The sequence below is a fragment of the Erithacus rubecula genome, assembly GCF_903797595.1.
Source record: "Erithacus rubecula genome assembly, chromosome: 10".
Taxonomy (NCBI): Eukaryota; Metazoa; Chordata; class Aves; order Passeriformes; family Muscicapidae; genus Erithacus; species Erithacus rubecula.
Window position 1 is genome coordinate 17,694,824 of NC_136662.1, and position 24,766 is coordinate 17,719,589.

Consider the following 24,766-nt stretch of genomic DNA (forward strand, 5'->3'; position numbering starts at 1 on the left):
TTACTGGTACAACATTAGCTTTCTTCCAGTCCTCTAGAACTTCCTCCATGTTCAAAGACTTATTAATAGTCCAGGGCATCTCAGCCAGCTCTTTAAAACTCCTTTAAACCAGCTATGCAAAATGCCAACCAATTCACCACTTGACTTTATCAGAAAATTGTGTTTAACAGCAAACCTCTTGCTCAGCAATATGGCAACCTCTGCCTTTCTTCAAATACAGAGCAAAGTATTTATTAAACACTGTCATTTTGCTGTTATAAGCAACTCCTTCCATTTCCTTCCAGCTATGAACCAATGCTATTCCACAGACTTTCCTCATCTCTGTGAAAGAGATACCCTTACTTCCCTAGCCCCAGAGTCACACTTCTCCTTGTGTTTCCTTTTACAACCTCTCCCATTTCTGCCCTCTGAGACTGAGGTGAGGAATCCAGCAAGTCCAGGTCCCACTGAAGAAAGTTTTGACAGAGTCTCAGGACAGGCACCTGTGCAGCAAACCAGCAAAGCCCTGGGCACAGCTCTCCACAGTTAGGAGGCAACATTTATTCATTTAACATTTATTATTTAACATTTATGTGCTTGATGCTCTGGCCATGAAGCGCTTTGCCTGAGGAGTCCTCCTCTGGCATTTCTAACCTTACCAGGCATTTTATATTCCCTGCAGCCAGTAACTCAATAAACAGGAAATTTATAACAATCATTCTAAGTCCTCAAGAAGTTAGACCTCACAAAAGCAACTTCCAAATATATGGGTTAACACATAAACCATTTCTCACCCATTTCAATGATCTTCATCCAAAGCACTCAAGACACTTCAGCACCAAGTGCCTGAGAAGTACTCAGAGCCCCTCCTCCCATCCCAAAGGAAGAAGGAATTGTTAATTCAGTGGAGAGACAGAAAGCTGTTAGCAAATCTTTGTTTGTTTAAGATGCGTTTATTTCTAGTAACCAAATATTAACAAAAACCTCCTATTACATGCTTCCTCTGACACACTTCACAATGCAAGTAGGTGACCTTAAAACATTTGTGAATGTGTATTAACAGTTTTGTTTCCAAACAGGAACTACAGATCAATAAAGGCTGACCCTGGAAAGGACCAGCTCTGTGCACAACCACAGCATCCCAGCATGGTCACTTTGTGCTCCCCAAGGCTCTGTCAACCCAGTTTCATCATGACCAGAGAAGGAAATTTGCATTTATTCACACACATCATTCCACTCTTGCCTTTCACAAAAACTCCCCTGAATTTCAGGGGGATGTCAAACTAAGACCAATTTTCTGTCACTCCTAAAGCAGCCACTATTACTGTATCTAAAGACATGCTGCACCCTCTGAACAGAAATCAGAGATGGTCAAAGGTGCCAGGATAGCTGTGCGGAGAAAGGGACAGCTCTGTGATGGTATGAAGATTGTCTTCTTTGAAAAAAATAATAAAATATAATTTGAGAAACAAGGAATAAACCAAACCCTTTGTGGATAAATAAAACACTCAACTGCAAAACATCCAGAAAATAAATGGAAGATCGGGATAGTGTACACATGCTAAGAATAACTTCCACAAGCCAGTTCTAGAGTCACAGAGCCCAGAAGTGCCTTTGTTCCAGCCTTCCAACAAGTTTTGCTGTGCTGGAAAAGACAATCGAGCAAGAATATGACTAACATCTCAAATCAAGAATAACACCATGAAGAACTAGAAACGTGTTCTTTCATACAATGCAAGACCTAGGTCCAAGAAAATGATCTGACAATAGGTTTAAAAGAAACAAAGGGACCTGCATCTTCACACAATGTATGAGTAAACAGAGTATAATTGATGCATAATTAAAGAGCAAAAGTCATTGCCACAGGATATGTAGAAACTGAAAGCATGAGCAGATTCAAAAAAGTGTGTACAAGTTTGTGGTAGATAGCCATGGTAAAAACAGTGGGTACCAGATACAGTGGTCCAGGGACAGCTCCCAGTTCTTGAGGAGACAATTGCTGGGAATCAGAGAAAGCTGACTCAAGTCATGGTCTCCCTGTTACACCTGCAAACATTGGCTACTTGGCTTCTGGCATAAAGATAATTTAGGTTACATATCTGGTCTGGCCAAATGATGATCCCTCATCATCTTTCTAACATTCTTGCACAAGCTTATTGTAAGAAAAACTATCTTCACCCCTCTTCTTCTACCTCCTCCCTCCTTTAAACAGCACTCCCTTCAGTAATATGCCCCCAGCCCAGTGGTGCTGACAACTCCTACTGCCTGCTGGGTTTCCCACTCCCAGGCTCTTGACACCCTGTGATTGCAGGCACTGTGTCCTCAGCCTAACACAGCACTCTTCCAGCCCCAGGGGTGACGATTCACCACAGGACCAAACATGCTGCTAACTCCAGTTAGGGACCTGGAAAACAAATCACAGAGGATCCTGAAAGAGCAAAGAGCGGCAAATGAGAGCTGATCCTTGTGTTAGAATGGATTTAGCCAGGCTACCTGAGGATTCTCTTGGGGTAGCAGCTTGGTTATAGTTTTCTAGCTACAGCAGCTTTCCTTTTTCCATAAATCTTGACCCATGGCCCCCTGCTTTCTGCACACATTACTCCACTGGTGGCCCTCTCTCCTGACATGAAGCACTCTCTGTTATTTCCACCCTGAGCATCCGGCTCCAGTGATGTCAGTCAGGTTCTGCACCCCAGTCCCAACCCACAGGGCCTCTGCAGATCAACATGACAGGTACCTAAGGAGAACTGGCAGATGGGATGGTGGCTCTCGATTGAGATGGTTTAGGGGGATATCTGAAATGTTGCAGCATTCAAAGAAAGCCTCCTCTGCTTTCTGCTCCCCTCCCACAAGGCTGAGCTAATCGAAGTGAAGAACATGATAAACTCTCTGCCCCGAGTCAGCTCCACACTGACAGTTCACTAGAGATACAAGATCGCTCAGTGACATTAAAAATGTCAGCAAACACCGATCAGGCTTGACAGAAGGGATGCATTAGCAGGCTTGGGGGGTGCACAGGGCAAGGTAAAACTTCAACAAACATGGTCAAGTGCACAGGCAGCTTTTCCCTCCCCCCATCTCCTCCACAGAAGGCTTTTTTACAGATCCCAAGACACTGTGGCCACCATTGCAGTGGTCACATGTGGAGCACACCACCACCCAAGATCAATCCAACAAGGCCTGCCTGAGGCAAAGCAAGTGTGACAGCTACTGGGGGCAATTCCTATCTCCAGCTTGCCCCAGAGGCAGGTTTAGGAAACTGTGAGAGCTGCCTGCAGGCACAAAGTTCTCACCTCAACTGCTCCTGCAGTACAGCAGTGAAAACAGAAGCTTATTGGCAAATGAACTCTGAGAAAGACTCCCTCACCAGTGCAGGAAGAAGATCTGCTGAGCTCTGGAGCATCCCACACTTTGGCAGGGGGAGTCCAGACCAGGGACTGTTTTTTAAAATGCTACAAAATGGAGACAAAGAGAACCTGAAGCTGTGTGTGCATCTGCAGAGGAATCTGGAACCTATTTTGTTGCTACTGCAATACACATTGGTACACACACTTGTCTGTGTGTAATCCTACTTCAGCATTGCCTGGTGGTTGCAGCAGGAGCTCCCTAATTCAGAAATGTCCTCTTGTTACCACTGCTCATAAGCAAAGGCTCAAAGAAGATACAGCAGGTGAAGGTGGGGTCATCCTTCAGGAAACTACTGTTACATGTGCCTGTTTTCTTGAGATCTGAAACATTCAAGTGTCTGCATTATCCATGACCTAGAAATCATCAGTTTCACACTGCAAGCCCCACCTACCCTCCAACACCTTCACTTACTTCATGGATGAGATCAGAGGCAGACTCAGCCTAGGAGATACTTCTAAATCAGGAATGTGCCAGAGGGAGGAGAAAAAAGGCCACCAGAGCTATGCAGGGAAGAGTGGGGGGCTAGTTACCTGTCCACTCTTATCTGTCTCACACTGGGAGCTCATTCAATAGAGACTCCACTGGGTCCATCTGCTTGGATAGAATCAGTTATCTAGGTTGAGAAATTCTCTCTCGTGAAAATACATGGCAGTTGCCCCACAAGTACCTGAAAGCAGAGTGTGGCACAGAAAGATCACCACCCCAGGGTAAATGCAAGACCCAGGAGAAGCAGCTCCTTAGCCACAAGGCACAAGGCTACTGCCCTCTGCAACACGGGTCACTTCCCAGAGGGATGCAGGGTCCTTGGAACCATTCCGTGTTCAGAGGGTGTCAAGTATTGAAGTGCCAGAAAAACTTGATTATTTTTAAGGGACTAGAGGGGTTGAAAGAAGATCGACATTTCTCTCTCACATTCTCTTTCCTGCACAATCTGAAGGAGGTTGAACCTTTACTTTCCAAGTAACACATCTGCAGAGGAGGACAACCCAGCCCACGTGCCCCCATCCTACATGCTCAGCATGTCACCCTTTCAGTGAGCTGCATAGGGGAACACTTCACTGTAACAACTTCCCTCCTGCTCCTGCCTTTAGCTCTGCAGCCCTCAGCTAACCATCAGAGTATTTGCTGACATGAAATACATGAATGCTCACCTCAAGGAAGACACACTTGCCTGGACATCTACATAATGATGAATCCCAGCTCCTAACACGTTAAATCCAGGAGCCTTGAACTATGGGAAAGTGCCATAAGTCATTCATCCTGAGGCCCAGAGGAGGAGTATGGCTGGATCAACCTACTTCTTAGCAAACATCACAGTACACAGGGAATTTTTTTTTTTTGAGTATTATTATTCTGCAGCCATCAACCTGCTGGTTATATAGCTGCTATCCATTCACCGGAAGTTTAGTGAACTTCAAATGGCGATCATTAATGGTCACTGAACTGCAGAATGCCCCAATGTGCTTTCAGATTTCATTTACCAAGGACCAGCAATCAGCCAAAAGATTTGCTCTGACAGCAGGGAAATACAAGACCCTTTGACAAGTTCAGCCAGGAATGTGCTGCCAGCATCCCTTGTTATGTTCATGTTCTACCCTATTTGACGGAACAGATCATGCAAATTGTCCTTTTGCGGCCGCTCAGCCTGTCACTCACACTTCCATTTAAAACAATAAATAAAGAAAAGAACAAAAGAAAAGCCTGCAAGAACAATGAGCTGTTTATAAGAAAATTCCACTTACTGAGACCCTTAATTACCAGGAAAAGGCGCAGAAACCCAAATAAAGCACTAAATTGGATGGGGAAGGGAATCTTACTCATCTAAAGCTTTAATCAGGAGGATCACCCCAATTTCTCTTGTGCACAGACCGCAGCCTTCTCCCTCACCCTGCTCCTGCTTGTAATCATACTTGTTCTTTTCTTCCCACTTGGGTTTGTGCCTTATGGCATCACCACTTTTTCTGTGCAGATGAAGCAGCTGTGCCAGGAATCCTTGTGGATGCACAGCATGCTGCTTCTTAACCAGCCAGTGAAGGCATGGAGCAAAAGACAATGCATCAGACAGTACTCAGTCCAAGGCAATTTGCTTAGCAAAGTGATCACTGATTTCGTAGGTGGATATGCTGCTGAGACAACTCCCTTTCCTCATACCACAAAGAGAAATGCTGATTTTTATATTGGAGTATTTCAACATTTATTAACCAGAATTTCATCTGATGGGAGCCATGCTCCTAGGAGCCTTACACAACTGCAAAACAAAACAAAGTCAGCAGTACTGGTGACAACACAACCTTCACTGAAAAGGGGTCTCAGAGAATCCCAATATTATGCAGAGACATTGCACTGTGCCTGCCACAATGGGATTCTCCCCAGCTGCAGAACACATCCCATCAAGTACAGTAAGACTCTATTAGAGGAGATACAATAGGGAGCTGGAGGACTCAGCTCAGCCCAGCTTCTAACAAAATAACTCATTTCAATGCAAAACAGCAGTAGTTATTAGACACCTCCTTAAAGAGGAAAAGTGAAGGACAAGGGGAGGAGGGAGACAGGGAGATAGGGACCATAGCAGTTTGCACAGAAGTACCTTTTTCAGATTAATCCACTGTTTGAAGTAATCAGCAACCGGCAGCCCTAAGTACTGGCATTGTCCTGGTAACCTGTAAGAGAGAAGAGAGAGCAAGTTTGATTCAATCAGTGCCTTGACAACACAAACTCTGTTTTCTTAAGTGCATTTTGTTCAGAGATGGAAAAGACTCTCCCAACCTGCTGTAACATCATGCTGCACATCAGAAATACCATCGCTCTTGGCAAAAAAAACACATGAGAGTACAGCTTGGCTTAAGACTTACACACATCCAGGCATATCCAGGCTGCTGAAACCTTTTACACTAAACATTTTGAACAACTGTGTGCACAAGTACAGCACTCAGCTCTTCTCCACACTGGCTAACACACAAACACGACTGGAGTATCCAGGCTGTCCATGGCTAAGCAGACCCATCACAAATCCCTGCAAAACCATCCTGCTCTGCCAGCAGCTTACAGGGCAGACAGAAGGACTGACAATTCACCTGTCATGCCCTGAGCTTCTCCATTTGGCCTTTATGGTTAAAATATAAAAAGAGATATGAAGGAGGGAAGGAGGCACCAAAGCATTCATTTTTTGGATAGCAAAGCTGTAGGGCTAAAAAAGCAGAGGCTGTTTTCCAAGCAGGTGCTTGGAAGGAGAGCTTACACAACTCTGAAGATACAAGGTGAATCCTTGCTTCACCACTGTCACACTAGGGATGTAAGCACAGCAGCCAGAGCTCTGAGCACACTATTGATCCTCTCCCTTCCTACGGCAAACCAGTGGAACAGGCTCAAAACAAAACAGCACCAGTAAGGGAGGGTGGATTGCTGAAGGGACAGCAGCACCTCAGGAAAGCTGCTGCTCCCACACTGGGCCAATCCCAATGTGTTTGCAGGGGAGGGAGGATGTGCCCCTCAGCTGGGGAACGCTGAGTTGCAAACTGTGTGGCTCCAGCCAAGCCTGTGCAGGGACATGAGTTATGTGAGTATTTCCTGGCCACTTTGATCTGATCAAGAGTAATTGATGGATCTCGTTCATTCACACACTGCTGAGCATGCCTGGGGCACTGGTCACAGGATCTTTAAGTGAAGCAAAGGAACATCCCAAATAAATATGTCAACTAAATAAATGACTAAATTAGTGCTGTTTGTGCATGTTAAAAGTCACAACCCCAGAAATCATCTTTTGCAAACAGAGAGGGTGGGGAATCTCCCAGCTCCCTCAGGCACATGGGGCTGTAGGAGGAGACTGTAGGGGAGGAGGAAGAGCTGTAAGTGCCAGCATCAGCCGCTCAAACACCCGAACAGACCACCATGACCAGGGCAAAATCTTCTGCTCTCCAAGGAGGAAAGAGTGAATAGTCCAGACTAGTCTTCAGACTCAAGACTGAAATACAGGAACAAGTTCTGGTGAGAAGCAGACACAAGGTAAACACCCCCAAGGTGCACCATCAGTATCCCAGGGAGTACCTGAGTGGTCAGCCCAGCTCCAAACCCTTTGGTGAACACAGAAGCATCTCTCCAGATATTTCCCCAAGTAAGGAGAGGAAGGAGGAACACATACACTTGCAGATAATGGGAGACCCAGGGTAGTGCAGTACCAGAGCAGTCTGGTCTTGGTGACTCCTCCATTTCTATTCAAAGAAAAGAAAGGTAGCTGGGAAACATATCCAGAGGAATCTCTTGGGAATATATGGCCAACAGAGCCAGCATACACTGGGACCCACCTCTGTACTACCTTTGCCCTGCTTAGGCTAAGAAAGTAATAGACTTTCTGTGCCAAAGTCAAATGCCTGGCCTTGAGAAGATGTACATATGATGATTTAAGACCAATCATTTAGGCCATGCAAGCAGATTTGAATAAGATTATCCAAAGGAATATCTTTGAAAGCAGGAAGGCTTCAAAAGAATGAGCCTGCAAAGAGCAGGGCCATGGTGTTTTGCAGGCAAGTAGTGCAAATTAACAGCACAGTCCCATCCCTGGGCACAGCTCATCTGATGCCATCGTGCTTAAATAAAGCACCTGGAGTCACTCCTCACAACTGCACACTACCACACAAACAGCAGCCTGGCCCATGCATTTTACAGCCATTACACAGATGTCCATAACATCCCTTAGTTGAACAGACCCAACCAGCCCCAAGCAGCATACTGAGAAAGCTCTTTCTTCAGAAAATCTGCTTTTTGCTGGTGCCCATACCAAGAAATATCACAAGAAAAGGAACAATCTAAAACAAACAACTGTCTAAATAAAGGCACTTGATAAGCTCAATTGAGTCTGCTCACATCTAGCTAGCAAGGATAATGACAGAAGTTAGCAAAAGGTATGTTACAAGAAATTAAGTTTCTCCTCCAAACGCAAGAGGCTTTCATTAATACAGGTTGCAGCCTAGCTCCAGTTAGAAGAAAAATTATCAATTTACCTAACATCTGGATAGAGCCCAGAAAAAGTGAGAGCAGCATTGTTCTTGTTAACCACAGGAATTGACAGCAAACCACCCAGTGCAACGAATGACATCTAAAGCACTGCTGTCCCTGTGGGACCAAAAGGCCCAACAAACTGGACAGTTGGGTTCTATTTTCACCCTGAGACTGATGGCAGTGTGCCCTGGGCGCTGGACAGTGGGTCTTTAATTGGAGAAAATAAATGCTCCAAATAAATATGTCAACTAAATAAATGACGCATTTTTGCAAACAAGTAACAACCCCAGAAACTGCCTGTGAAGCTGTGTGACCTCAGGACATTCCCCCTCCCCCTCCAAGCCTGTGCTCCCCTCATTCTTGTCAGCAGCAGAGGGGTTTCAAGTTTTTCAAGCACCAGGAGACCAACACTCATGTTATAACCTGGGCAGGCTATCAGCAGCACAGACCAAAACATAAGTCTATCCCTGAGGTGGAAGATGCAGCCCTGGTGGCTCCAGGCCACTGAGATCACAGCCACTGAGCAAGGATTAGCAAAGGACTGCTACAAGAGTGTGATCTAGTCTGAATATGCAGCACTCCTGGCACAGGGAACCAGAGGCTTTTGCTGCACAAAATCCAGGTTTTCTGGTAGTTACAGGCAGGAAAATACTCCTGAAAAATCTTTTCCCCAGCTCCAAGACTGTCACCTGCAGTGGTCCCCCACACTCTTCAGCCTGGTGACAAGGCAGGGGTTTCTCTATCATCCTGTCCAGGCTGGACTGAATAAGGCATATCTGTGACTGTCCTGGGGAACAGAAGTACCATGGCCTTACCAAGGAAGCATGTCTATTTATGTGAGCCATCGTTCACTTGAGCATTCACTTATTTGATAAATAAGCTTTTATGCTCAGTACAGTTTCTTGCTCTTGCCAGAAACAAACCTGCTCACTGAGGGTAGCTTTGCTTTAGCAGAGAGCTCAGGATTTGGCCCTCCCTCAGGTAAGAGAGAAGAAAAATTATGGCACATTTTGCTGCATTCAACATCCCATGATCTTTCCAGTTTTTGAATGACGTCTTCTAACTGGCTTCCCAAACACTGAAGATCTCACTCCTTGGGAAGGAAGCAGGCTTTCAAAAACTACCCCATCAGCCAAACTGCATTCAATACAGAGAAACTTGCAAATGGCTGTGGGATTTTCCAGCCTCCAATGCAGCTCTGGTGCTCTGTCCTCCCAAAAGCAGAGATGGGAGCAAATAACTTCTGCCTGCTCCCAAAATGCAGTGAGCATTTGAGAGCAAGAGACATCAGGTAGCACACTCGCCTCCACCAGCTAAGTCTGAGTACTTCTTAGACCATGGTCAGCAGTAGCAACTCTGCACCATTTCCAGAGAGCTTTCACCACCCCAGGCTCAGATTTCCATCCAGCTCTGCTTCACCACCCTGCAGGGTAAATGGGGCCTGGAGATGAACGGGAGGCAAATAGGAGGTGAGGTGACATGGCTGCATTCCTGCTGTTGAAGCCAGCTCTCTCCAAGGCAGAAAGAAGCACACAGCTCAGCGGTGATAAACGGCCTTGCTTTAGTTATCACTTTCCTTAAGTTAGGGAGAGCAGCCTAGTGATGGATGGGCTGGAATTTGGTTATCAGGGAAGGCTGTCAGCCAGAGTTGCCTATCTCCACACACATTTAGCAGGGCGTCATTATGCGATGGCATGGAGTTAAAATATGACCAAGGGAACTGAAAGAAAAAGAACAGGATTAAAAAAAAAGGCAAATTGAGCAACAATAAAGGAGCATGAGGCAAGAACGTTATCATACTAGTGACACCTTTTATCTCAGTCTGGTTAGCTAAAGCAGGGCACAAATTGGTCCTTCCTCCACTATTGTATCCTCTTGTATAAACAGAGGCAGATAAAATGTGTCACCAGTGTGATAGCATATCAATTTAACCCTAATTATCTAGAGGGTCAAACGAAGAAATAGGGGTTTCTCGTTTCAACAGGTCCCTCCATCTCAGCTCAGAGCCAACACATTAATATGGAAGGGGGAGGGGCAGCCATAATTGATTTCCGTCACTCAGGTGGTTCTGGCTTATAAAAAATTAATGCTTGATTCTCCCAACTAATCAGAGCTGGTTAACGTCCATCTGCTTCTGGGTTCAGGATGTCAGGAGACAAAGAAATTGGGCCACTTGCTATACACAGGTTATATTGATATCAAGGCAGTTAAAAGAACAAGTTCCTCTATGGGAAGATAAAGGGACATTAAATCTTGGGGTTTATAGACCTGATCTTAACCTTCCAAAAAAATCCATTCCCTGGAGACCTTGCATTGTAAGAGATGCAGAACATTTTAATTGTGTCCTGGCCAACACTTGTGCATTGGGCTCCACAGGAGAGCACTGGCAGGCTCCTGCCTTGGAAATCCTTCATTGAAGAATGAAGCTGCTTTGATGTTAAAGCACACAACAGCACCATGGTGAAACAGAGAAGCTGTAAAACCACATCAGCTGGGCCCCTTCGTTCAAGGCAAGGTTGGTCAACATTCTTGACCACACAGCTCAGAGGTGCTGCTCTGTTTTGATGTAGAGTGGCATGTCTACCCAGCCAAGAGGAAAGCTTAGGTGTCCTCTCCCAACAGCGCAAGCTAGCAAGGGAATAACAACCTTTGCTAAGACACCTGAACTGATTTAGCAGAGAAATGGCATCGCAACAGGCAAAGCTGCATCTGTCTGCACTTAACCTGCACTTCCATGAGATGGAGCCAAGCTAGGAATTCAAAGCAGTTTAGGTAGACCCATACCCTCCCAAAAGGGCAGCTGAAGGCTGCCGAAACCACAGTGCCAGACCAGGAGGTCTCTGTCAGGGCAATGTCACAGCACCCATGCACAGCAGAGTGGCCCAGGCACAAAGAACAGCCCAAGCCACACTGCAGCCTATAAAAACTGAAGTACACTGATATACACCTCCACAAAAATCCCCAAATCCCAACTCCCTCATCCCAGCAATTCAGGTTAGACTGGGGCAACTTTCCTGTGTAACTGAAAGCTTTGGCAGGGAGGGGTCTCCTCAGTGCTGGAGTCACTTTGCCGCTCAGTGCAAACAGGCTTCTGTTCGAAGTGAAGGACAAACCCTGTGCCAGACCTCTGACTCTCCACTCACACTTGTCAGCCCCACAGATCAGCCAAGAGGCCAGAGGAGCCCATTGGCTCTTGCTCTCCATCAGGTAAGTCCCTGTCAGGTGACTGGACCCGACTCTCACCAAGCACACACAGTCCCACCTCTTTCTGCCTCCCATCAGTGCAGGACAAACCACACCTGCATGGCTGTACTTAAAATTCACAAGCAGTGGCTGTGAAAAGACAGTACATCTGGAGAGGGTCTGAAAAGCCCTGGGCTTTCACAGAAACCCTGAGACAGGTGCTATCTCCCTCCCTCTTTGCTTTCCTTCCACCCTCTCAGTTCTCTCAACCACCCCCAGACTTGTCATAGTGCAACAAGCCTATGAGCCACACATCAGCTTTAAATATCAGCATGCATGAAGCAGGGACATGAGAGCAGGGAAGTGGGAACAGACAGAGCAAGCCTCCATCGCCTGTCAGGTAACACTAATGAATTTCAACACCAGCAGCCATTGCCTCAGACGGGCTGGTGAGAGGAGACAGAGTTACAGCAAGAAGCCTTTGCAGGAGCAGCCTGCCTTTTTTCAAAGCCCCCCTCTGTTAATAAATGTCATTGTTGAGCAGGCTGCAGCAGTCCTCAAGCTGGGATGGCGTGGGCTGGAGGAGAGACAGGCAACTGACAGCACTCAGGATACCTGGGCAGCACAGCCTTTTCTTCTGTTGCTTCCCCAGACTAGAGCCAGGAAAAGGAAGCAGACGGGTCATTGCTATTGGCATAAAGCTGCCTTTCATTAAGGCTTCAGTACCCAAATAACAAACCTCCACAAGGAGCCACAAGGGCAACCCCAACACCCCCCAGCCCCATTCACTGGGATGGATGGAGGCTCTACAGCAGCCAGTCCTGGAATGGGCAGAGGGATGCAGAGACATGCAGACACACTGCCTGCATTCCTGACAGCAGCAAAGGGTTACAGAGCAGTCGGTCCCTTTGCTAACACAAATGCATTCCCGAGGCAGCACAGGGAGAAGCATCCAGCACAGGGCACTGTATGGCAACCGCACCGATGCACAACATGAAGGTCAATGCAAGTCTTCTTTACAAATGTCAACCTGTCATCTCTGGATATTAATGAGGGCTGACCAGCAGCTAAAATGCATCCATGCTCCATTAGTAATAAGAGAGACACGATGCAGGAGAAGAGCACACACCATGGCACATGGAGGCACCAGTGGGTCTGCAGGGCCCGAGGAGGTGTGGTGATGCACAACGTAACTTAGGCCACTCCAGATGCCTAGGAAGGAAAGGAGTTGCTACACAACCCCTTCACTGGAGTGTGCATTCTTTTCCCATCAATCTTTAATTGGATTAGTGTAATGAGGCCAAAAATACATGCTAAGCAGCAAGGCTAATACCTGGCACTTTCAGAACTTCTTTTTCTGTGATGCCAATTCTGGACAGAGCTGCGTTCTCTCTCTACCAGACAAATTCCTGCCTAGGAAGGCTAAAAGGCAAGCTGCAAGCCTTAATACTCAGGACTCTTAGCAGCATTGGCTGAAATATCTGAACACCCATCACATACTAACAGTGTGATCCCTATTCTCTAAATTTTTGCTGGGTACTAAGAAATTTGAGAGAACCTCAAGACCCTTGCTTTCCAAGTCACTAGCTGGTGAATGGAAAAGGGTGTTAGCCTTTTGCAGCCAGAGCAATATATACACTAGGGACATAATTCTGCCACAAAAAGCACATAGGGCAAGTGGCTCATCGTGACTTGCTCGTCCTGCAAAGCAGTGTGTGCCTTCCACTGCCATCAACCTTAATGAAACATGAAGGCATTTAACACCAAGCGAGATCTGGCCCTTTTATGGGTATCTGTCTGTGCATCAGCGAGATGCTGGCAGAGATGCTATCTCAACATTAAAAGCAAGGCTGTAACACAGCAGGTATTCAGCCTCCAACAGAAGATGTTCATCAACAATTGCACACACATGATGCTACAATAAATCTATGTGCTACTTCTTAACAGCTTCTCTTAAAAAGATTCATAGCTCTATTTACTGGGCCTGATTCTGCTGCTAGGCATGTAGGGGTAAATCTAGAGTAACTCTACCTGGAGTTTGTAAACAGCCAGGGATAATAGGATCAGAACTGAGTTTCTTGATTTTTAAAGAAATACTTATTAACCATGCAGGAAACCAGAGTTTGCTGGCTCCATGGTTGAGCTGAGATTAGAAACGCAGCAGGCGGAAGATCTGCACTACTCCAGACTGGTGGAGGGGCAGAGCAAATACTCTCACCACCCTTTCCAGACATGAGAACAACTAAGTTGACTTCCCTTTGACATCAGAAATGCATGACACTACTCTCAAGAAAAGAGAAACTGCAAAGTCTCCAAGGCTGAGGGCTGCCTCCCCAGCCTTGAGAACCCAACCCTATGAAAAACCCCTACAAACAGATTTTTTACACATAAACTTGGTGTGAAAGTCTGTCTGCTTACAAAACATTATACAGCATCTTATGAAGAAGAGTGTGCAAAATTGAATACTGTGTTCTCAGTGAAAGACATGCATCACGACCACAGGCTGCAGCAGGTGAATGGCCAATTTGTCATCAGGAAAAACTCTTCACCATGTAGGTAATAAAGCACTGGAACAGATTGGTGGCAAAATCTCCTCCCCTGGAGACATTCAAACTCATCTGGAGAAGATCTGGAGCAACCCAATCTAATTTTAAAGTTAGCTCTGCTTTGAACAGGTGGTTGGATTAGAGATCTCTATATAAATTATTCTGTCAATCATGCTCCAGCAGAGCCTGATTACACAGGGCATGTGTCCTTTCTCTGTGTTTAAGGTCTCTTAATAAGTCTTTCATACAGATGCTAATTTAGTAATCACCTGGTTCTCTGCATACTCGCTGCTTTAAGAGGGAGCAGTCAGACTCCTGCTGCAGAACACTGTAACTACACACTGAGTAATAGGGAATATATCTGATAAAATGGATGTACACAACACATCGTGTCTAAGCCCCCTCAAAACCAAAACATGCACAAAAACTAAGCTCAAATTAAATATGATTCTCTCCCCACTGTACAAATCCCTGAAAATGAAAGACCTAGAGCTAAGGTGCTCCTCTAAACTAAGACGACATGTCCTATCCCAGGCCTTCCTTAGATCTGCTCTCTGACAGGCAGGAGGAAACCTTGCCTCTTCCAAGCCTTGCCTGTCCAGACCATTTAGCATATAAACTCTTCAGGACAAGGGCTTCTCTGCTATGAGTCATCAACTGCTTAGTGCCTAATGGTAAAACCTATAGACGCTTAACATAATACAATCATGTCACTTAAAGGCCATTAGTCTCCAGTCTAAACAGCACTTTTCCAGTCACAGAGGGGACTTGCCAGCCCAGGAAGGCAGGATAAGGGACGTGGGTGGTCAGTCAGGTCACTGGACTTGCAGACACCTGACGTGAAGCCCCAAGCAGGACAGAGCCTGGCCAAAAGGCATTGGGGAAAGCCATGGCAGCTCTAACAATCAAAAGTTTTGTCTTTTGGGCTTTCTTGAACCACTCAAATCAGCTGAAAACGCCTGTCTGCCAGGGTTGTCTCCACCTTCATTCAAGGTTGTACCACTTGCAAGGGGAAGACCCCCCTCCATCCACAGAGGCAATCTTCAGCTTTCTGCATCACCTCTCTTTCCACTCACTGAGGCAAACCATTTATCTACAAGAAAAGATGCCATTCTGTTTTGTGACTCTGTTTGAACCCCTCTTCTTTCCTGGCATCATCTCTGTCTTCCTCTAGCACCACAACACCCATTTCTACTTTCTCAACTGATTTCTGAGATTGCTTCTTCTTCCCATTCCCCACTAAAGGGAAGAGAGAAATCCTAATAGGAGCCAGTGGGATGGGGTAAACTGCCTTCCTGTGCCCTCTTATGATACAGAACCCAAAACTGCACACACAGCAGCTTCATGGGCTCTCATGCTGTCAGCACTGGTCTGAGCACAGCTTTCTGTGCAAATTACACATGCAGGAGAAAATAAGTTTGTCTTTTCCTTGTGGGGAAGAGACCACTCCCACCTCCAAGCACAAGCTGCCATTAGTATTTGCTTCGCCAGAGAGAAGGAGCAGCGAATCCTCCAGAGCAAAGGACAAGTGCAGCAATTAGGATGCAGGGGCTGCGGGAGCTGTTTAACAGCACGACCCAGAGGTCAGTGCCGCCGACTCCCAGCCCTGCATAAATATTGTATGAGCTGGGGAGAGGGGCTGTTACGGCCACCCTCAGCGCCAGCCCTCCCCCATCCATTGCCACTCTGCATCCAGCTAGATACGCCAGCAACATTATTTACAGATGTGACAGTCAGGAAAATCACTTTAGTAACTAAGGGAATGGGAATGGAGGCTGCACAGTAGAGCAGGAGCCTGGAAGCAGGCTCCCATCTGCACCTTCTGCCTCTCCTTACAGCCCTGCCGAACGGCACGGCCCCAGCTCAAACTGCTGCATGAAATACCACCAGGAACAAGGAGGGGAGGGGAGCCTGTGAGCTCCCTCTCAAAGCTTGCCCAGAGGTTCGATTATCAATGTTGCTGAAAGACACTTCAGCCAACAGCTGCCTTCCAGTTTCCTACCAGCATCTCTGCTAGACCTGCCCTTTGGAGGGAGCTTTATATCAATATAACAAGAGGCTTTGGAGGGAGCTTCCCTCAGACTCTGTGCAGACCTGCAGAAGGGTCCCCACTCCAGCAGAGCTACAGGGGCTCATCCCTGCAGAAATTCCCCCAGCAGCTCTATTTGGTACCACCACCTTCCTAACATGTGACCTGTTCACTCCTTATTCCCTAAAGGATTGCCTTCACCTGCAGCTTCAGTCACATTGACTGGCATAATCTCAACTGTATCCTGGAACATCCTCATTCTTTTGCTCATGTTTTTGCTGGAGATGCCAATAACTGCACATTTGCTGTGATGCCCTGCACAAATACAAACCTATCTCAGATTCACCAAGACTGAAGGCTCCTGAGGACAAGGACATGGGCCTTTCTCCAACTGTACCACCAGCCCATTAATTCCTAGGGGCATGCTGCTAATAAACATTACTGCCCAGGGCAACACAAGAGCTGCAAGATGGAAAACACAGCTTGGATGTGCTTCTGCCCATGATACCTCTCCAGAATTTTTTCATTCTTCCGTGTGTCTTGTTGCTGAATCCAGGGAAGGCAGAAGCCCTGTCTTACCAATAGCAGCTTTTCTAAACTCACTGTCCAATTAATGGGCTTAATTATTGACGGCAAAGGCAGGGAAGGGAGGAAAGAAAGAGCCAACGAGGAAGGAATGATGTGGGGGTGGCAGGCGCCAAAGGTCTCCAAAGATCTTCCCTCAGCCCAGAGCAGAGAAAGAGCCCCTAGCCGCTCTGCCGCTCCCACGGCCCTGCTCTAATGCTCCCTGACATGCCTCTGAAGACAGCGAGCTGTTTGCAGTCACCACCGTGATTTGTTAGTAATTATTTTCACGGTGTCACATTGCTGTCACTCTCTTAACAAAGAGACAGGCAGCCCGAGGCTGCCTGCAAGAAAGAACCAACAGAGAAAAGGAATTGTCAGGCACCCAGGGATCCTCTTTGCTTCCTGGGTTTCCAACCAGAGTCCTTACCAGCTTCTGAAGCAACTTCTGAGGAGAAGTGGCAAGTCAGAATTATCTCCCATCCTGGTCACAGGAAGAGGAATTAATTACTTAGCCCCTTCTCAATTTCACCTTACCTGTAAACCCAGTGCAAGACCCAGGTGCTTAGAGCCTCTTATGCCAGCAATTTGCTTCAGGCCTGCAGCAAATGCAAAACAACTTTGGCAATTGATGACTTTTAATGCTCTCCTTGCAAGTCCCAATATCTTTTCATATGGTCTTGCCATTAGAACTGCTTCCAAGACAGCAATCTTGATGACAAACCCCTGCCTAAGTCTATCACCCTTGCACATTAACTCTCCAGACTGTTCACATGTGCTTTTCTTACACCAGACTCATTAATTCCAACACACTGCTGTGCTCCACATGGAAGTAACATTTCACTTGGCATTTCACAATGCCAGGGGACCTCAGCAGCTTCCTCACACCTGAAATACACAGTCTAATGGCTTGCTGCTTCTGTTTTGTCATACACAGCATAGTGACTTGACAAAGAACTTCCCTGCTTGAACCACCTCCAGTCCATTCATCCATCCAACCTTTGGCTGACCTGTCAGTCAGTCCAAGGTAATCACTCCTTTCCCAGTGAACATGGTGCTTTTGCTTGGGGCCCCAAGGAATGGAGGCTACTTTGGCACCTGATGTGTCACATGAAATAAGGATGTAGAGATGAAAGACTGAGACACCTGGCCAGACAACCTTTAAAGCACTCTTGAGTTCTGTGCAGAAATCAAGTGGACTTCCTCCAGAGCAATTCCAAGTCTGAATTACTCCCAGCATAAGTGTTCTTCCTGTGCCTGTTTGCTGATGGTGCACAAGGGTTAGTCTCTGCAGCTGTGGGGAAACCTGGCTATTAATTCACCCTCCTAGCACAGGGAGAGTTTGGAAATATTAAGCATCATATTATTAAGCCTAAGGAAAATCTTCCTGCAATTAACTGCATGGAAGAGCTCTGACTTAGAGGGCAGCTCCTTTTCAGGGGTCCTTTTAATAACCAAGAAATGGCATATACATGCTGTGAAGAATTAGGATCACCATTGGGAAGCTAAATGGTCCATAAAATGTAAAAGTTCTCTTCAGAGCTGGGAGCACTGTGAATTGGAGGAGAGGTCTTGGCAACCTCCCACCAGCCTACTCCATCCACCCGGTTTGCAGGGACAGACGTGACTCCAGGCAGGGATGAGGAACTGAACTCAGCTGGTGCCCAGGCCCTTTGGCCATGCTGGCAAACAGTCAACACTGAGACCTGGTTCAACATTCAGATGGAAGAACTGAAGCAAGGAAATTAGGGATGACCAAGAGGCACCTACAGAGGAAAAATGAAGGGTGCCCCAAGGTGTAGGTGCCAGGCAGAGAGGAGGGGAAACCCCTGTTCCAAGAGAGGCAAAGCTGGTAGGACCAAGGCAGGATGAAGTCCTGGGCAGTATGAGCTTGCTGGACACAACCCTGCCAGGAGGACATGACCCTGCTTCCTCTGTCTTCCTCCCACAGACTTCTCTATTCTGCTTCCTTCTACTCCCACCTCCATGTGCCTCACATACTGCTAACACCTGGTCCACATCAGTGTCTGAGCACATGACACCAGCTTTGGGCTGCCAGGCTGCTGACAGCAGCACCTGGGCCAAACACTGAAAAAGGTGACTCCAACACGAAATGGACTCAGCTCAAAAAGTTAAGTCTGTAGCTCTGGTGTCCTTCCAAGTCCTGCACACACCTGGTCATCCACTCCTGAGGATACAGATTGTCACTGGACAAGGCACATGAGAATATGCTGGAGGGAAAATACCAGGGATGACCTCAAGATGGCCCAGTAGGTCTTTGCCATCCAGGAACTTCAGAAGGAAAGGGACTGAACCCATCCAGGAAAATGGCTCCCAACAGGAAACAAACATCCAAACAAAATAAAACATTTTCAAGAAAGCTATAGACTTACACAGCAGAGCAAGTGGAAGAGGAAGGATGCTGCTCCCAGGCTGGCAGTATTCTTAAAGCAGAGCTCTCCAGGCAGAGGAGCCATAAGCCCAGCCAAGCCACTGAGAGGGCAGCACTGGTGCCAACACACAACTGCTTTGCTTTAGCTGCAAAGTAAGAAGAGCTAGGATCCAAAGGAAGACAGCTGACATTTCAGACCCAGCATGAAACACTATGACTGTCTAATACTAGAAAAATTAAGCTGTTTTAAGAGAAAACAAACACTCTGTGGAGCTAATCCTATTTTTAACACATGCCACAAACAAAATTCAGATGGCAAACAGCCCTCCAGTGATAGTCCTCTGCAGTCCTAAGCCAATCAGATTTTAAATTCCCCAAGGGTCAGAATGACGATAATCCTGAACTGCTATTAGAGGCTTTCATACAAAGACTAGGGGTGTTTTTTACCAAGTACCTATTATTGATCCATTGATTTTGAAACCATTTTGCTTGAATTCACTAAAATACTTTACACAGAATTCACCCTAGTGATTCCTGGTGCAGAGGGAATTATGGTTCCCTACTCTATTAGCAGATAACATTGAGACCATTAATTTACATCCAGGTCAATGTGACTGTTTTCAAACAGCTTGAGTTAAGCTACCCAGGGGTAGAAAATCTACCTTCTCCACTTATTACTCCATCCCAAAGATTCAGTGCTGGAAATAAAGCATATGATGCAATGCCTGCCTCACTCTCCCCTACACTGGAATTTTGTTTTTAAGTTTCTCCAGCATCTTTCATGCTGCTTCCAACTTCTTTGATCTTAATTCCCAGGTAGCAGAGTCCTGCTCCCCAGAGTGCACCAGGCACCACAGTTCAATAAACCTGTAGACACTACAGCCCTAATTATGACAAATGTCTTTGCTATGATTTGCCAGATAAGGAACAGACCTGAAGGTGATAGTCCATTGCATGATGATCCCTATGCAAATATTTCATGTCCAAAGCTTAACCCAAAGGTATTCCCACACATCTAGGGCAATGCAACTTGCAGAAGCCCAAGCAACCACTTATTTCAAATACAGACAAGAACAGAGGTCAGCCAGGGTAACTGGTACATAAGGATAACAAAAATCAAGTCTGGCATATTCATTTTAAGTAAGAGTGTACAGAGGAGGAATCTTAAAATCCAAATTTTTTTTTTTGCATAAATTATATAATTTTCTTTAAAAACAAAAAGCTGGACTCCAGGGTTGCAGAAGGGAATGGGGTCAGTGCTATTCCCTGTAAGTGCTCACAAGGCTCCCTTGCTTAGCTCTGGCAAAGCACTTTAGGATGTAATTACATGAACAACTCCATCAGCAAAGCTGACTCAAAAGGTTCCTGACCCTGGATACTCAGTCCCATCCCTTCACTGCAGTTCACACCACACTCTTTGTTCAGCAAATATAACCGTGCAAAGAGATACAGCATAGACTTGTTCAGCAAAATGATCCCCACTAAAAAAAACCACCCACCAAGCTAATCTAAAGATCTTAGCTGGAAAGGAATTATTTTATTAGCTTTAAATGCAGATGACTACATTATCTTTCAGTTACCATATATTTCTTGTAGCTCGCAACTCTAACATTCCTCTTGCCCTGCTGCCACAGACAACCCACCCTATACCTTCTCCTGCCTTTCTCATGACTACCCAAGTGTTCCCACTCACTCCAGTCAGTGAGTGCAATTTCTCTCTGAAGCAGAGGCTACTGATCCCCTCCTGATCCTGTGATAAAGAATAGCACATACAGAGGACACTAATACCAACAATTATTTTCCATTCATGACCTAATTCTGATGTCAAAAATGTCCAGGACAGAAGTCTGGAAAGAGCAACCCATTGCCACATTTAGAGCTGGCCTGAGAAGAAATGCATCCTCCCAGCCTGTGTAACTTGCAAGGAAAGAATTAAAACAGTAAGACAAAATTAAGCAATGGTATAATTTACTGCTTAGAATTTACTAATATTCAACCTAGGAAGAGCACCAAGGGCTATAAACATTTCGAGACACTTCACTATGTTTTATCACTGTATTAGAGAGTACTTGCCTTTTAACACTTATTTAAGAAAATAAAAAACTTCTGAGCAGTAGTTTCCTGTGAAGACATAAATTAGCATGTTCTGATCAGCCACAGTAAATGCAGTACAAGCATCTTCATGTCAGAATTATATAGACCAAAGCCTACATGTACTTTTAGCTATGCCCAGTGCATTTACAGAACAATCCAAATCTGCAAGGAGAAGGATTAACTGATGCTTCTGACATTATGGTGCAGGTCTGAAATTTGGGACATAAGACTTCAGCTCTGCCTGCCTGCACAGCCACAGGCATCTCACTTAACCTCACCGTATTTCAACTCTTTATCTATGAACACATGGTAAAAATGCCTCTTTCCTTGCCAAGATTAATTCACATTGTGTTTAAGAGCCCACAAACTGGTTCCACACACAGAGGAAAGCAATTTGACATTTCAGCAGAGATAAACTACACTAAAGAGCTTATATTACAAGGGCTCAACTCTGGCAGATACTAAGTACCCTCTCTTCCACTAAGCCCGTCTCCTGCAGTCAGCAGCTCCCTCAGCCCTTCAGAGGCACGTTACCCTCTCCACCCAATGCCACATCAATGCTATTTGCTTAATGACTAGTGACAGTTCCAACCTAGGAGCAGAATGAGGTCCAAGCACTAAAGCAGATGACATCGGGTATCTGAATCCATCCCTGGAGCTGTTAAACCTGGACTATAGCTCCTTGCAACAGGCTAAAGGAATCCTCCCACTGAGCATGCAGAGGCCTGAGGACCGTGTGTCTAACGAGGCTGTATCCCCACTCATATTTTAGCTTGGCAGGTCTGGTGCTCCTTTCATCTCTTGCTTCAGGTAGCTCTCTTTAATTAATAACATTTCTGAGTCGACACAGGGAACTTTCCACCCAGAATGAATGGCCCTCTCTCATTAGAACCATGACTTGTCATGATGTATTCAAGAGCAGAAGTGTGATTCATTCCCTTGTCTGGGAATGAGGGGTGTTGCTGGGGAGTGGGGGATGGGGGGGAAAAGAGTCTCTGTAATGAGTGACTGATATTTGCTGAAGTTGATATGCGACTCTGTCGGCTTGAACTGCCTTGTCAGGACAAGCCTTCAAGAAAGGTGATGTTCCCACTCAAGAGGTTTTCCTCATTAAAGAAATTGCATCTTAACAAGAGGGAAGGGGAGGGCTGGCAGGAGAGCTGCTGTCTCCCTGACTACAGCCTGATTCACACACACCAAGAACTGAAAGCAGGTAGATCCAAGCACAGCCAGTAGAGGATCAGCGCTCCATTTAGGAGCCCTCTCACATGATGGACTCTCTCCAGCAGCAACCAAATCCCTCCAACAGATGCACCTTCTGATGGTGCACCACAGCCATGGCAAAGCCTTTGGTAGCAGGGCTGAGGACCTTGACTCATGCTGAACTTTCATAAGCCCTTCTCAGATGCTCGGTGTTCTGGGCACCCAGAACTTCCTGTTCTGGGCACTCAGCTCCTTGTGACTAGTGCTCCCTGTCGTCTGAGGGAAGACAAACAGCTCTGTGGTCTTCCAAAGAAGCTCCAGTGTTCAAGAGCAATTAAGTTTGTAGCCAAACACTGCCTCATTTCCTGTAGATCCTTGAGCCAAGCAGAGGCTTTACTAATCCTTTAGCAGCTGAGTTCACATCTTGAATCCTGCAGACTCAGCAGTGCCAGACACCATCAGCAGAGAGCAGTACCCTGACAATTGCTATTGCTCTTGTGCTTTTGTTTGAGCTAAGAGTGCTACACACATTGCAACTCCTTAGGCAGGGTTATTTCTCCATCTTACTTCTATATCTAACTCTGACAGGCTTCCAGATTCCTCCTCCTTGTTCCAGCTACTTCCCTGCAGCTTGCTCATCCCACAGTGCCTCCTTGGCACCTACCAGTGGTACCTATTGGAAGCTGTCATAGTAGACAGGCTAGTTCAGAAGACACCATGCCTCAGCTCTAGAACAGCACATGCAGACAGAACCCACACTAAATGCCCAGGTCACTGCTGGAGAAGCCAAGAACACTGTTTACCAGCCAAACTAAGGACAACAGAGGACAGGAACTCCAAACCATGCAAGACATGAGTAAGAGGACTGCAGCTACGCAAGCAGCTGTCATTACTAAGGAAGTTGAAAGAAGAAAGAGCAGAGTTACGAGTAGATCTGTCACAAATTGTGGCTCCTTAAGCCAGGAAGCATTGCACTCATCTCAGTGTCCTCAATTCCTATGGAACCCAGACAGGTTTCTACTGTGCAATGCTTCCTCCAAAACTGGACAAACAGCACCACCTCCCTTCCTATTGCCCCAATGCCTTTTGTGACCAGTGTGTGGTCTCAACATGGCAGCAAAGGACATCAGCTACACCCCAGGTCTTGCAGGGAAACATGGGGTGATTCCCTGGAATACTTCATGGATGTTCCATGTCTCTGTGGCTCTGTCTCCCTGTCTGAGCAGCCTTGTTTCAGCTCTCCGCTTTCTCTCTTTAAAAAGAGATGCTCAGTTCTGCTTTGCTAAACCCTATTTGGCAATGTGTCTAAACACACGCAAACTTAATTAGTTCAGGAGGGAGACTCGGCATTTGTGGTGACGGATAAAAGTAATGGGAAATGAGACAAGTCAGAGCTGGCAGGGAGTCCTCACTGGAGCCTCATCCACTGGCACGGTGCTAATCAGATGTGACGCTACACACTGCAGCGCCCAATCGGCGATGGAGCAGCGCGATCTGCTACTCACCAGGCGGCTGCAGCCAGACTCCTGCTATCCATGTGCTTGGAAACACACAATGTATTTTCTGCTCTGCCCTGGAGATGCTTCAGGATTGAAATCAGAAGTTAATGGTTTAAAAAAAAATTTTAAAAGGAAGAGGGAGAAATGAACCACTCGCAACATCCTCATGGCCAGGAGTGGAGTCTTCTTTTCCAGCTGACTAGTGAGAGACAATCCATGCAAGAGATCACTGCAAATGGTGAATAGTGTATCGCCACTCCAGAACAGCATGTCTCTCTGAGCCAGCTCACCTCACAACCCCTATGGCTCACCAGAAATGGGGCTCAGCTTTACCTCTATTTGCCCCCTGTGGAGCTCTGACGAAGAGAAAAAAAAAAAAAAAAAAGCCACCCAATACATCCAGGTTGCTCCTTCTACATGGACACCAAGTTAGGATGCTGTTACCTGGGAATCTTGTCAGTGCACTATGAAAGCGATGGAAAGATGGGCATGGAGCAACGATAACTGTTTCTCACAATCATCAACGAAGTGGTAAACTGGACTCTCACAACAGCAATACAGGAGTAAAGAACAGAGAAAATAGAATACATGAGAAACAGAAGTTTTGCTCAGCAACTGTGCCGGTCTCTAACAGAAGCTGAAACATTATATATAAAGAAAAGTAACTCACTACTAATTTAAGCAACTAACATAGGAACTTGCAATATATATGAACTCTGGACACAACATGACCAGAGACCCAGATTCTGACTCAAAATTCAAATACCAACCCTCTGAGCCAAATTCCCATCTCCACCTAGTGCTTGTGCTGAGCTTTGGACCCCATATCTCATGTTTCACTAATTACACCAAGAAAAGGCAAGGAGCTGCCACT

General features: G+C 46.1%; 1 protein-coding gene across 7 annotated transcripts in view; it reads right to left on the reverse strand.

Moving 5' to 3' along the window:
* ERI3 (ERI1 exoribonuclease family member 3) overlaps positions 1-24,766 on the reverse strand; it is a 131,474-nt gene that overhangs the window by 73,684 nt on the left and 33,024 nt on the right. For all 7 annotated transcript variants that reach the window (XM_079313947.1, XM_079313942.1, XM_079313944.1 and 4 more), the window contains one exon: positions 5,975-6,047. In XM_079313947.1, coding sequence (XP_079170073.1) covers positions 5,975-6,047 — 73 coding nt within the window. The remainder of the gene's footprint in view (positions 1-5,974; positions 6,048-24,766) is intronic.